A 14,713-nucleotide genomic window follows, 5' to 3' on the forward strand; every position below is an offset into this window, starting at 1 on the left:
ACTTACACCATATACAAAAATAAACTCAAAATGGATAAAGGACTTAATCATAAGACGGGAAAACCACAAAAATCTTAAAAGAATCCATAAGCAGCAAAATCTCAGACATATTTCATACCGATATCTTTTCTGATACAGCTCCTAGGGCAATGGAAACTAAGGAGAAAATAAACAAATGGGACTACATCAAAATAAAAACTTCTGCACAGCAAAAGAAACCATAAAAAAAAATCAAGAAAGCTCACTGCGTGGGAAAACATATTTACCAATGTTATACAGGCAGTCCTTGGGTTACATCGGACTCGACATACATTGTTTCGTGGTTACGTCGCAATCTCCCACTTATTTATATAAAAAAAATTCCATCATTTTGATGTACGTGCATTATGTGCTTTACATTTTTTATTATTAATTTACCACAAGTAAAGGTCAGGAATTATCTTTCTTTTAAATTTTTTTACTGTTTCACTTCATTACTGCTGTGTATGTGCTCCATGTGAGTGACGTAGGAGCTTCTGTATCAGGTTCCCACTTACAGTGAAAATCACATTATGTCGCTGTAGGAATGGATCTGTGACATAACCCGAGGACCTACAGTATCTGATAAGGGCTTAATCTCCAAAATTTATAGGGAACTCATACAACTTAACAAAAGGAAGATAAACAATCCATCAGAAAATGGTCAAAGGACCTAAATAGACACTTTTCGAAAGAGGACATACATAGGACAAGAGACATATAAAAAGATGCTCAAAGTCACTAATCATCCACACTTCTAGGAATATATCCCAAGAAATCAGAAACACCAATCAGAAAGGATATATGCACCCCTACGTTCATAGCAGCACAATTTACAATAGCTTAGATTTGTAAACAGTCCAAGTGCCCATCAGCAGATGAGTGGATTAAAAAACAGTGGTACATCCTCACAATGGAATACTACGCTGCTGTAAAAAGGAGGGAACTCTTACCATTCACAACAGCATAGGTGGACCTGGAGAGCATTATGCTAAGCGAAATAAACCAGTTGAAGAAAGATAAATATCACATGATCTCACTCATTTATGGAATATAATGAACAACATAAACTGATGAACAAAAATAGGTCCAGAGACATAGAAGCATTGAACAGACTGTCCAACTTCAGAAGGAAGGCAGGGGAGGTGGGGAGGTGAACCAAAGGACTTTTTTGCATGAATATAAGCATAAACCATTTGCAAAGACACTGGGGGGGGGTGAGGGCATATGCTGGGGGGTTGGAATGGCTGGGAGAAATCAATAAGGGGAAAAGGAGACATATTTAATACTTTAAACCAGCGGTTCTCAACCTGTGGGTCACGAACAATGAAAATACATCCTGCATATCAGATATTTACATTACAATTCATAACAGTAGCAAAATTACAGTTATGAAGTAGCAATGAAAATAATTTTATGGTTGGGGGTCACCACAACATGAGGAACTGTATTAAAGGGTCACAGCATTAGGAGGGCTGAGAACCACTGCTTTAAACAATAAAGAATTTTTTAAAAAGTAAAAAATAAAAATAAAAACACACACACAGAGAAATAGAGCCTTTATGCCATTGTCAGGACATCACAAATAAATGAAATAATGTTATCTGTTATGATGGCTAAATGTTAACCCACTCAATATATTTTGGAAGCGGCAAAATCAAGTTAGGAAAAAAGGAACAATTTACCACATTACACGTAGCACCATATAAATCATCACAGTGAGGCATCACTATCATCACCAACAGAACAAAGAAGAATAAGAACTCCTGCAATCAATATTTGGAATTTTGGCAAAAAGGGAAAATTTCTATAGCACATGGCTTCCTGGAACCTTACCTCATCGCCACTCCACCGGCTGGGGAATGAGGGACGGAGCTTCTTGATGCATACGATCTCTCTCATGTCCTCATAAGAGGGGTCACTGGGCACCAAGTCGTGATAGGGAAGCTGGTATTCTTCCACTGCACCTAAAAACACAGTTTTACTATTATACTTTTTTCTGTGAAATAAAATTCTAACATACAAACTGTTCTCAAAATAAAGTTCTGTCGGTACTAAAGACAAGACTGAAAAACAGCAAAATAAATCTTTAAAAAAATGTTCCTAAATGACACTTAATCTAATTTTTAAATAAATGAAAATTCCAATGAAACATATTACTTTAGGTCTTCAATCCTTTTCTTCTAATTTCCAAAAGCTAAGTAAAATAAGCACCTCAAATTTACTTCCAATTTTACAAGGGCTCTTGTATGCCAAAATTTTTTAAAAATCTATATTAAATCTCCATGCAAATTTGGCAGACACATTCCAAACTCATACGTATAAGATGTGATCATTTCTATTACTGCAATATGAGGTTATGAATCTCATAATAAATTTGGCAGTGTATTCTACTTGAATAAAATGTCACATTTACATTTTTTCTGCTTAATCATAAGAATGCATTCTTCCATATTTAAAATTTAGAGAAATGTACACACCTAAAAATATTAACATTGATCGGCTACCTCCTGGCCTTTACTGGGATCAAGCCTGCAACCTGGGCATGTGCCATGACCAGGAAATGAACCAGCAGCTACTTGGTGCATGGGACAACACCCAAGAAACTGAGCCACTCTGGCCAGGGTACCCCAGCTTGTTTTTAAGCTAAGAATCATTTTGCCCATATTCCAACCACAGGCTTTCAAATACAGGCTTCTTGTTGCCCTAATTGCTTTAGATTTCCAGGGAAACATAATTTGAGAAGTAATCTTATATTATCCTATTCCTTTAACTCCTATAAACTTATCTCTATACAAAAGCCTAAGTGACCATTACGACCGGTTGACTGAACAACCAATCAACCGGTCACTATGACGTGCACTGACCACCAGGGGGAAGACGCTCAATGCCTGCCCCCTGGTTGACAGTGTGCTCCCACAGCCAACCTCCTGAGGCTGGCCAGTCTCCCTCGGTCCCTACCCTCAGCTGGCCAGGTGATCAGTGCAGTCCCACAGCCAAACCCCTGCAGCTGGCCATCCTTCCATGGTCCCAACCTCTTGAGGGTCCCTCCCCGCAGCTGGCTAACCTGCCGCTGGCCGGCCCCGATCAGGACTGGGCGAGATAGCCCCCATTGGCCCCAATTGCCGGCCAGGCTGAGGGACCCCATCTGTGTACGAATTCATGCACCAGGCCTCTAGTCTTAAATAAGTATAAACATTTTGTTCAAAAACATGCTCACTTCCTCTACAAAACAAAATCAAAGCATAGGCAGTTAATTTATGTTTTTGTTGCTCCTTTTCTTCTTCATAATATGATGGGAGACTTATTCAATATCTGAATCAGAAAAATGTTCTACATTAACTTCCCTTTGGACCAAAAAGAGTTCTCTCATTTCAGAGGGGATGTGCTCTATTTCAGCTTAAGCTAATGAGAAGTTCAGAATCTCTAGAGTGATTAGAAGGCACTGCACCACTGAAGATGATCTTGCTACAGAAGTATGAATGCCTATTGATCAACTGTTTCTCCTTTATATTTCAATAGGATTCTAAATGTAAGTTAAGGCTCTACCAATCAAAGTGAAAATTTAAAATAACAGCTAACATGTATTGAGTACTATTTATGGGTCAGGCAATGTTAATTCTCTTTACAATCACAAAAACCTCACAACCCCCTGAGGTAGTGCAATAATCCATCTCTCTCTTAAGATAAGAAAACTGAAAGAAAGGAAAGTTAGTAACTTGTCAAAGGTTTACAGATACAAATGCCAGGACTAGTTAACTGTAGGCTACACTTTCAGAATATTGGGCAAGCTCCAGTTTTCATGAAGGTGAGTTTAACTCACCTCCATCAAGAGGAAGAGCAGCAGTACCAGGATTTACTTATCAAGTACAACCTTGACTAGAACCATAAACAACATACTTGATACCAAAGAGCCTCAGACTCAGCTCCTCAACTGAAAGGTGCTGGAATCTACTAAAAGACAAATTATGCAGCAGAAGGCACAATGCTACAAGCAATAATAACACCTCTGAATATTTAAGGATGTTTCCTTAGTTAGTCTTACTAGGGAAACTTTATGTTTGTAAAAAGATTACCATGACCAATACTAATATTCTTATGCTTTAATTTCATTTTGATAAAAACTGATGTTTTCAAATTGCTTTATGAGTAAGTATTGTAGAAAGTTAAGAAGTAGGGCGGGAGGTTAAATAATGGGTGTCCCACCCCACAGTTATGTCTTTTCATCTGAGCAGAGGAAGCCACAGGAAATGGGGCCCTAGAATTGGGCAGGGGGCCCAGCAGATTGGTAAGAAGAAGATGGAAGGGGTAGAGAAGGAGGCTAACTTGATAAAGCAATGGCTAGAGAAAGAGTTCAAGAGAGAAGTGAGACAATACATATAATAGAACAGGGTGATCTTCGAAAAGACAGAGGAAGTTGACAATGTGCCTAGAAGAGATGCCTCAGTCATAGGTGGAGAGAAGAATGCAGTCAAAGGTAATTCTATGATGTGAAGTATTATTTCCTAGGAGGATCATGACTGAGTCAACAGAAATAAAGGACAAAATTTGATTGTGTAGACAACTTTGATTTCTGATCAGAAAAAAGGATTTGGCCCTAGCTGGTTTGCTCAGTGGATAGAGCATCAGCCTGGAGACTAAACGATCCTGGGTTCACTTCCAGTCAAGGGTACATACCTCTGATGCAGGCTCCTCTGGGGCCCGGGCCCGGGCACGTGTGGGAGGCAACCAGTTGATGTGTTTCTCTCACATCGATGTTTCTATTTCCCTATCTCTTCCACTCTCTCTAAGAAAATCAATGGAAAAATATCCTCGGGTGAGGATTTTAAAAAAGAGAGAGAAAAAAGGAATTGTAATAGCCCAATGGTACCACTGGTACTTACCTCCTGATACGCATCTCCTAGTCACCTCCCAAAGAATGAGCCCAAAGCTGTACATATCGGCCATGATGTAAGATTGAAAGTGATTTCTATTCAAGCTCTCATCCAACACTTCTGGAGGCATATAGCGCTTGGTGCCAACACGAGTGTTGGGTGGTATGTCAACTTCATTTGTATCGCTAAGGGGAAGTAAAGCAGAGCACCGTCAGTACTGAAGAGAACCAAGGGTCAAATCAAGGTGATTCCTGAACCAGGGCTTTAGTGGAAAATGGGAAAAGGTATCCCTTCAGGGAAAACCATTTCCTGGAAAAACATTCCTAGCCAAGAGTTATATTAAATATTCACGGGTAAAAACACAATAAAGATGACAATCAGAATACTTCACACTTGCATTTGCGTCCCACACCCTGTATGACAGCAACTTTGCAGAGTGCCTTCTCGCACTCTGGGGCCCCTTGAGGGATGTCGGAGAGCCGGTTTCTGCCAGATCCCCACAGGCCAGGCCGAGGGACTCTACCTACTGGAGAGACCCTGCTCACTCTGCAGATGCCCTTTGAGCCAAGGTGCCACCCCAGGTGTAGCTGGGGGCCAGGAAGGGACCATGGGAGGTTGGCTCCAGGGCATGTCTGTCCATCTCTTCCAGTCCCGCCCTGCCGGCCACCACCCGGACCACCTGCATTAGGCCCTGCACTGGAGCCAGCTCTGTGAGCCGGAAGACCCTAGCGTGAGTTTTCTTTCTTTTTCTACTCCTCCCCCACCGCCCCTCCCCACACATGCTCCACAGACGCCTTTCAAGCTGTGGCAGCACCAGGAATTCTAATCAATTTGCTTTCAAGGTTCACAAATCTGTGTACCAGACCACTAGTTGAATATAATATCTTTATCTTTATGAAAATTTCACAACATGACCCACTTGTAATTCCTCCTATAGACTGGAAGGACATCTGTGATGAATGGACCCCAGTCTGCAGGCCGGGCCTGAGAACCACTGCCTCCGTGCTGGGAGCTGGGGCCCCAGTGCTGCACCCATGTTTCAAAGTGGTTGCACTACCACTGCCTGACAGGTTGATGATTAAAGGAGACATGTAACACTGCCACCAGCACAGGAGTATGCACATAGTAGGTTTAACGAGAACTACCTCAATAAAAATGAATAGGACTAGGAAGAAGAGCAATAAACCCTAGTGCTGATGGGTGAAGAAACTATAAAACAGAAAAGGTACAAAAATTCATTAAATTGAAGTTTGGGGGACATCTTTGATAAACCTGCCTAGCTCCTGATTCCCAAGAAAGTGTTTGTCTGGTTTTTTTTAATTTTAATTTTATTTTCATCACACTCCATTGACTCTCAAGCATTGACATGTTATTTCTCCTCAACACTGAAAAGAGTGAGAAATATGGAACATCACCTTTGTCTTGCTGAGTCACAGGCAATACCAGGCTTTCCAAAACACTAGTGCCTTTTGTTGGGAGGAGGGGAGCTTCTTGGCTTGATTTTATTGCCTCAATCTCTGTCTTCTAAACATAAAATATGTACTGTCACTTGGGAAAATTTAAAGGGTAACAAATGCCCCTCTGTAGATCTCAAAACTGTTTATAGTTACTAAAAACTTATAAATCCAAAGCTTCTTTCTCTGAACCTTTTAAAATTCACTTCCAGCTAAAATCCTTACTCTAGAGTTACTGCAGCAGACATGGAACAAATGTACCCATAGGCCCCTTGTAATCTCCCAGGAGCTTTGACGTATGGACTCTATTTTCCTAAATTAAAAGTTAAAGTGTAAATTTATAACACTGAAAAAAAACCTAAATAGCTGGTATTGCTTATCATCTGTAAATGTAAGTCTTAGTGTTCTGGCTTCTTTTCTGACTAGGAAAAGAAGTTAAAACATACATTCTTATTATTTACCGACATGGTATAATAACAAATGTCATTTGTGTACCTAAGTCATAAATGGTGAGGAAGGCAAGTGAGCTGAGAAGAGGTTGAATGATAAACTGGGAAAATATCAGATTTAAAAGATCCTGCAAAAGCTCCACCTTCAATTATAAAGTAAGGTCTCTCTACTGACACCTCTCCTGTGAGCACACAGTAGGTATTTCCTTAGTATGCTGTGTGTTTGTGTGTATGTGTGTGTGCTATCCTAATAAAAGACAAAAAGGGTAATTAACCGTACCTCTGCTACACTTCCCATTGGCTAATCAGCGAGATATGCAAATTAACTGCCAACAAAAATGGCAGCTGGCAGCCATGCAGCTGAAGCGAGCAGGAGGTTTGCTTGCTCCAGTGATGGAGGAAATCAAGGTTCCCCGCCTGCCACGGCCTGGCTCTGAGCTCCGAAAGCAACAAAATTTCAATTATAGAAGCTAAACAAACCCCAGATACCTGCTTTCAGCCAGCTGTGGCCTCAGAGCTGGAGCGAGCTGGGACAAGCTGCTCACCCTGCGGTCCCAGGCGCCAGTGGCTAGGGCTGCAGTCCAAGAGAGGGACAAGCTGCCTACCTTGCAGTCCCGGGCACCAGCAGCTGCCACCTGGATGAAGCCACCCACCCACAGTCTCCTGTAGCTGTGGCCAGCCCAGGCAAAGCCAGTCCAGGTCCTGTGTGCCTGCAGCCAGCCAGAAGCAGGAAAGCCCGGATCCCGAGTACCTGCGACTGACTGGAGGAGGGAATCCTGGGTCCTGGGTGCAGGGCGAGGCAGAGGTGGTTAGGGGCAATCAGGCCAGCAGGGGAGTAGTTAAGGGCAATCAGGCTGGTAGGGGAGCAGTTAGGGGAGATCAGATAAGCAGGCAGAGGTGGTTAGGGGCGATCAGGAGGGAGGCAGGTAAGCGGTTAGGAGCCAGCGGTCCCGGATTGCGAGAGGCAGTCAGACATCCCCCGAGGTCCCAGACTGTGAGAGCGCACAGGCCAGGCTGAGGGACCCCCCCCCCACCACCACCGAGTGCACAAATTTTTGTGCACCAGGCCTCTAGTAATTTATAATTATGAATCATTAGAGGAAGACAGTGGTGACACCAGCTACAGAATTCTGAGTTCTATGCAGAGAAACAAACCTGAGGGTTTGCAGATGGAAAGACAGAAAAGAGCCTAAATTATGTTCCAGAACATTACTGCGAAAGGAAACCAAGACCCATCTTAGCATGGGCCCCACAGGAGTGTATTCAGGTCAAAGATATACTCTGACCACAGCTGATAAAGATTTTAGGCAACTCCTTTCCATTCTTACTCATAGCTCCTTAATGCATTATTGTTTTTGAGAGGTCAGGAAGAGCTAATGGAATGTGTGACATTGAAACATCAATGGGAAACTGAAAGTTAGTTGTTATCTTATAATAGAGTCAAGATTTGTGATGGCCAGACTATATATAGTTCACCTCTAAGCTCTTAAACCTTCAAACTCTGAAGAACGTACAGTCAAGGATTTTGTATCCCCATCAAATCCCCCAAAACCAGTTCCTACACAAGCTAGGAATTCTGGGCACGACTGTCCTTCGTCCACCTTGGTGATTTTCCACTCTAGGTGATTTTCCTCATGGTACCCGAATAAATATGCTCACTTGTAGTATCTGTACAAATATCTGTCTTCCGCCTAAGACTGTAAACTCCTCTCAGCCCTGACTATCTGTCACAACCAGGTGGTCTGTCCCTAAAGAGGAGAGCACTGATCCATCTCCACTCACAGCCTGCTCTGCACCAGGCAGGCAAATTATATGCTTTAAATGAAAGAAGAAAGAGGACTGTTTACAGTAAAGTTCACTTTGGATAATTTAAGGATAAATGTAAAAATCTCTATTATGTATAGATCATAAAATGAGATATTACTGATAATCAGAGGACAAATAGAATTTTGTTAAGCCAATTAATTTGCAAATGATTACTATTAACCCCTTCCCCAACAATTTTTTTGTTAAAAACGTTTCTTTTTCAGACTAATTTTTTTATTTTGGTTCTATATAGTATTTTTGATGCTGGTTATGAAAACAGTTTGTAACTCGTCTTCCTATAAACCATATTTTTTTACCATATTTTCTTAGTATACTCGTCGACGACTGAAAAAGAACATTTTGTGAAAACGTGTATACACGTTTCTGCCGGGGAAGGGGTTAACCTAAAGGCAAATGCCTTTAGCACTACACTGAAACAACAACCATGATAATTGTAAGTAATCCACATCTGATATTATAAAACATCAGATCCTCCAAAACATAGAGCTCTGCCTCTTCTCTCAGGAGGGTTTCTGTACTTGAAAGTAATTACCCTGCATCTCTCTCCTGGGTTTTCAGAAACATGATCTTACCTGTCCTAAATAAGGACAGAGAAAAACTGAGCTTGGTAATCTTCAAGGCCACAAACAGAAATTAAACTCACTGAACACTGGGGCACCGAGAAGAAAGGGAGAAAGAGAGATGGCAGGTAGAGTGGGATGGTGCAGAGCATACAAGCATGGGGTAGGGAGTAACTGGAGGAGGGCCCAAGAGCAAAGAAGGAAGCAGAAAAGGCAGAAAAAGTCAGGGCACCTTCAACGTCCCACCCCCTCCTTTTCCATTGAGGGATGGGGAGGGGTGAGAAACAAGGCTGGCAAGAAGAGATGGACACTCACAAGGGAGCAGAGTCAGAGAAAACAGCTCCAAACCCACAACATAACCCTATGTACTGCAGTGGCTGCCCACACATGGAGTCAATTTTTAAAATCATATACAGAAAAGATAAATACCAACTTCAGATACTGATTACCTCTGCCAGGGATAAAGGGGAATAAAGTAGGGAAGAGAATGCAACAGGGCTATCTTCAACACTGTATTTGTTTTAAAAAGAAAGATCAGATAAAATAAGGCAAATTGGTAACATCTGGTGACCTTAAATTTTTATATGAGCCCTGGCCGGTGTTTCCAAATGGTTAGAGCACTGACCCACACACTGCAGGGTTGTGGGCTTGATTGCCTGTCAAGGGCACTTACCTGGGCTGCAGGCCTAATCCCCAGCCCCAGTCAGGGAGTGTGCTGGAGGCAACCAATTGCTGTCTCTGTCTGTCTGTCTGTCTGTCTATCTATCTATCTATCTATCTATCTAATATCTCTTTCTCCCCCTCTCCCTTACAATCTCTTTGAAAATCAATGGAAAAAATATGCCCGGGTGAGGATTTATATATAAAAAAAAAATTATTGCATAAGTGTTTCATTAATTTTTTTTCTACTTTTTTATGTTTAAAATACAGGGTGGGGCAAAAGTAGGGCTACACTTGTTCCTATGGAAAATAATACAATAATTAATAAATAATAACACAAGAATTAACTCTGTTTTGCATACTCACAACTGTAAACCTACTTTTGCCCCTCCCCACCCCTATAAACTAGAATTAGATATATTTTAATTAAAAAGAACTCAGGAGGATCAAGAACAAGAAAGACATACATTTCAATGATGAAGGCATAGGTTACAGGCAGCAGGCTCTAACCATCAAAAACTGTCTCAATTAACAACAAAATTACAGAAAAAAAAAAGTTTCTACCAGAAAGAACTGAAAATATCCCATCAAAATCATGGGCACTGCATTCATTATACAGAAAACTTCTTCTCACTTTTCATGATTGAAGAACTGGGTTCCAGAATTACAGGGGCATTGTTCCCCATTTGTGATTTTATAATTAACTGAATTTTATAATTAACGGATCAGTGCATTTGGGGGGAGGGGTCCCTCAGCCCAGCCTATGCCCTCTCACAATCCAGGACCTTTCAGGGGATGTCCACCTGCCAGGGATTGGGCCTAAGCCGGCAGTCAGACATACTTCTTGCAGTCCAGGACCCCTCCCTCCTTACTGCCCGCCTGCAGCAGAGGTGAGAGAGGCTCCTGCCACTGCTGCTACACTTGCCTAGTGCACTTGGGGGGAGGGGTCCCTCAGCCCAGCCTATGCCCTCTCACAATCCAGGACCTTTCAGGGGATGTCCACCTGCCAGGGATTGGGCCTAAGCCGGCAGTCAGACATACCTCTTGCAGTCCAGGACCCCTCCCTCCTTACTGCCCGCCTGCAGCAGAGGTGAGAGAGGCTCCTGCCACTGCTGCTACACTTGCCAGCCATGAGCCTGGCTTCTGGCTGAGTGGCGCTCCCCTTGTGGGAGCACACTGACCACCAGGAGGCAGCTCCTGCGTTAAGCATCTGCCTCCTGGTGGTCAATGCGCATCATAACGACCAGTTGTTCCTCTGTTCGGTCTATTTACATATTAGGGTTTTATTATATAGGATGCCACCATCAGATCCACCACAGCCTTGGTCCCTGTTAATGTGAGCACTGGTGTGACACAGACTTAAGTAGAATTGGAAGAGAATAAAATTATAACTTAAACAAAATAAAATAAATTAGGGGATGTCAAGTAGATTGCTCTCAAAGAAAAAACTTCCTTTGTTTTGAAATCACACTTTTCACTTTAATGGGTGTTTTTCTTTATGAACTTTAGGGAAAGTAGAGCTGGGACAGGATAAAATAAAAATACCTAAAGTTTTCTGAGACATAAATAAACAGTAAGGTTGGAGGCAACGAGCAAGTCAGCTAGGGAGAAGAGGGGTCTCCCCTCTGCCCTAGGGTCATGAGAAGATGTTAACCCCTGTAAGAAAAAGATCAGGAAAAATATTCTGGTACCATGAAAGTTATCACTAAATTTTAAACAATACCCTACACAACATGTACCTTGAGCTGATGGTATTTGGGGAAGAAAAGAACCAGTGGCTACATCGTGTAGAAAAGGTACAACATACATGGGAGAGAGAGGGCTGATATGGCAACGAACTGTGAGTGACATGGAGTTCCTTACTGTACCAGGTGAGATGAGGATGATGAAGTCTATCTGTGTATGAATCTTAAAATGCAGAGTGCCCTCAGCTAGGATTGCATAAAGAGGCATGGAAACAGCTATATTCCTGACCAAAGTCCCCTGGACGACAGTGGTATGTTCATTAAAAAAAGAAGAAGGAGAAGCAGCCAGCACAGAGAGTAAGAGGTCTACACTGAAGACCAAGAGGCCTCCTAAGGGTGTGCACACTCTGAATGGCACTTCTCACCCAGGAGGGCACACAAGTGAGAGCTCCCAGGGCAACTGCTTCAGGCCCTGGGAAGGAAGCAAAGACTCTGAGGCTGTGAGACAAAGAAAAACGGAGAGGAGAGGAGAGAAGGGCGGAAATAAGACTAAGATGTTCCTCTTCTTCTCTGCACGTGCCAGGGAGGGGCTTACTGAGGAGGGAAAGGTGGAAGCAATGCACCTGCTGGGAAATGTATGTCATCACTGACACTGTTTAGAACCTGGGCACAAGGTGATCATTGTTACTGGTTTTAGTTTAATTTAGTTTTTTTTTTTTATTGAATTTTTTTAAGAGAGGGAGGGAGGGAGAGAAACATTAATGTGAAAGAGACACACAGGCCCTGACTGGGAATCGAACATGCAACCTTCCAATGCACGGTATGACTTTAACCAACTGAGCCAGGAATTATTGGTTTTAATGTCTACAGACAAGGAGCTGCTTTACTGCCTACATCTGGGCAGGCTTCCTGCAGTGTCCTCCTTGGTTTGGCCTGGTGCCTAGAGTGGTGTGTGTGCACCACAAGATTAGAGTAACTGAGGGAGGCAATCACAGAACGCCTGCTGAATCCGATAGGCTCAAAGTGGAGCCTCCAGATAGGACCCTGAGAGGTCTGAAAAATGAATCTGAGCTCCCCACAGGACTCAATGGAGCAGGGAACGCCTTTTAAAATCAGTGTCATACACTGGATAAAGGGCAGGCAAAACATTTTTATATTGGTGTCCGAAAATAAAGGAGATCTTAAAAAACCTAGTATCTGTCTTCACCATTTTTGTATTAAATATTTTTCATGGTAATTAAGCCTCTCTTAATTATATACCCACTAGAGGCCCGGTGCACAAATTCATGCACTGGTGGGGTCCAGCCGGCCCACCCGATAGGGGCCATCAGGGATGAGCTGGCTGGGGCAAGGGGCCATGGGCATTCTGGTCGTTCTTCCGTTTAGTCAATTTGCATATTACTTTTTTATTAAAGGAAGGATTGGGGGCAAAAGACATGTGAGGGAGGCATGGGTTTGCTTGTGGCTTACAAGTGGGGTTTGAAATTAACCACATATACCAGATAACATTAAATCTCCTCTGAGGGAGACTAAAGTGACCTCCCACGGCATGAATGATCCTCTGCAGCCTCCAGAAGGGCTGTGCGTGCCCATAGTGTTTCTGGTCATCTTGCAAACAGCTGTGGGACTGATTCGCTGCCCTGAGCTCTGCCCAGTCAGATGCTAACTAAAGAGGAGAGTTTCAGCCTCACTTTTCAACAGCATTTATTGCTTTCGTGATTAAATCCTGAGCAACCTCAGGGTTTCTTAAACACAGAGCTTCAGAACTGAAAACTCTTCAATAGGAGGTGGATGTGGCTGCAGAAACCTTGACTGGGAGAGCTGACTCAGCCCCTAATTAGCTTAGTTTTGTGACTTTGGCAAGTCATTGAGCCATGTCCCTTTTTTTCAAAAACCACCAAGTACACAAACCAGACACAGTGCTAAAAATAGCGACATCAGAAAGACTCTGAGGAAATTTAGTGCCCTCTGGGCTGGGCAACTCTGTCTCCTTTGCACTTGGACAAGCTGACAATCACCAATTGGGAGACACGTATTACAGCCCAGTTTTCATGGTAGGTTTTCTATTTAAAATATAATACCCGAGAGGCCCCCAAACCAGGATTTATTTCCCCCCTAAAAATATACATTATTCTGACACTGTAGGACCAGAAGGCTTCCTTGATCCTCCAGATACACAATAAAAAGCTTTGTTAAGTTCCTCCTAGGGATTTCACGGGTCCTGTTTTCTCCTCCCAAGAGAGATTTGGGCAATGGTAATGTCTGCCACGGCATCACCTGGATTAAATCTGTGCTGGCCAGGAAGTGCAACAGCACTTACATCACTTTCAGGACAGTGTATGAAGAAACCAATTCAGGATTTTAAAAAAATTACATGTGCAGGAAATCTCTAAAGCACAGTTTGCTCTTAATTTCTCTTGGAACCTCCCAGAAATGACTTAAAAGCCTGAGAGAACACTTACCACGTAGTGTAAAGTGTTAAGTTCTCACAGGAAGGTCACATATGACGTCTAAGAACTCAAACCTGGGTTAGCTTTGACCCCAATTGTAATAAAAAGCTCTAAATATCTGTGTGTGCGCATACCCATGGACATGTATTATATAAGATAGTACGAATTCTTCCAAGAAGTGTTATGCAAAGGGAAAAGCCCCTGTTTGGTCCAGCACAGTGCACATTCCCCCTGGACCAGCAACTGCGGGGAGACTGACAGGCTTGTAAAAGTCACATGCAGAACCCAGTATGGCCCAGGGAGCCAGTTAGGAACCCCCCTGTTGGCTTCAAGGAGGCTGCTCTATCTCACTGAGCCTTTGCACACATGCAGGGTCTTTTGGTAGATGTTGCTGGTGCCTAAAACAGAGGGGAAAGGTGGGAGAGGAAGAAGGGAGGTAAAAGGTAATAGAGAAAGAGCAGAAAGAAACATGTGCACTTTAATAATCTAAACACTTGAAAAAATATAAGCCTGGATGACATGGCTCAGTGGTTGAGCCATGGAGGTCACAGTTCAATGTCAGGGCACATGCCCAGGTTGCGGGCTTGATCCCCAGTACGGAGTGTGCAAGAGGCAGCCAATCAATGATTCTCTCTCATCATTGATGTTTCTATCTCTCTCTCCTTCTCTCTTTATCAAAAGAAGGAAGGAAGGAAGGAAGGAAGGAAGGAAGGAAGGAAGGGAGGGAGGGAGGGAG

General features: G+C 42.8%; 1 protein-coding gene across 1 annotated transcript in view; it reads right to left on the bottom strand.

Moving 5' to 3' along the window:
* Positions 1-14,713, bottom strand: part of BMPR1B (bone morphogenetic protein receptor type 1B) — a 58,614-nt gene that overhangs the window by 3,843 nt on the left and 40,058 nt on the right. The window contains exons 8-9 of the mRNA XM_006753897.2: positions 4,902-5,077; positions 1,855-1,985 (exon numbers count right to left, since the gene is read on the bottom strand). Coding sequence (XP_006753960.1) covers positions 1,855-1,985; positions 4,902-5,077 — 307 coding nt within the window. The remainder of the gene's footprint in view (positions 1-1,854; positions 1,986-4,901; positions 5,078-14,713) is intronic.

The sequence above is a fragment of the Myotis davidii genome, unplaced genomic scaffold (genome assembly GCF_000327345.1).
Source record: "Myotis davidii unplaced genomic scaffold, ASM32734v1 scaffold252, whole genome shotgun sequence".
Taxonomy (NCBI): domain Eukaryota; kingdom Metazoa; phylum Chordata; class Mammalia; order Chiroptera; family Vespertilionidae; genus Myotis; species Myotis davidii.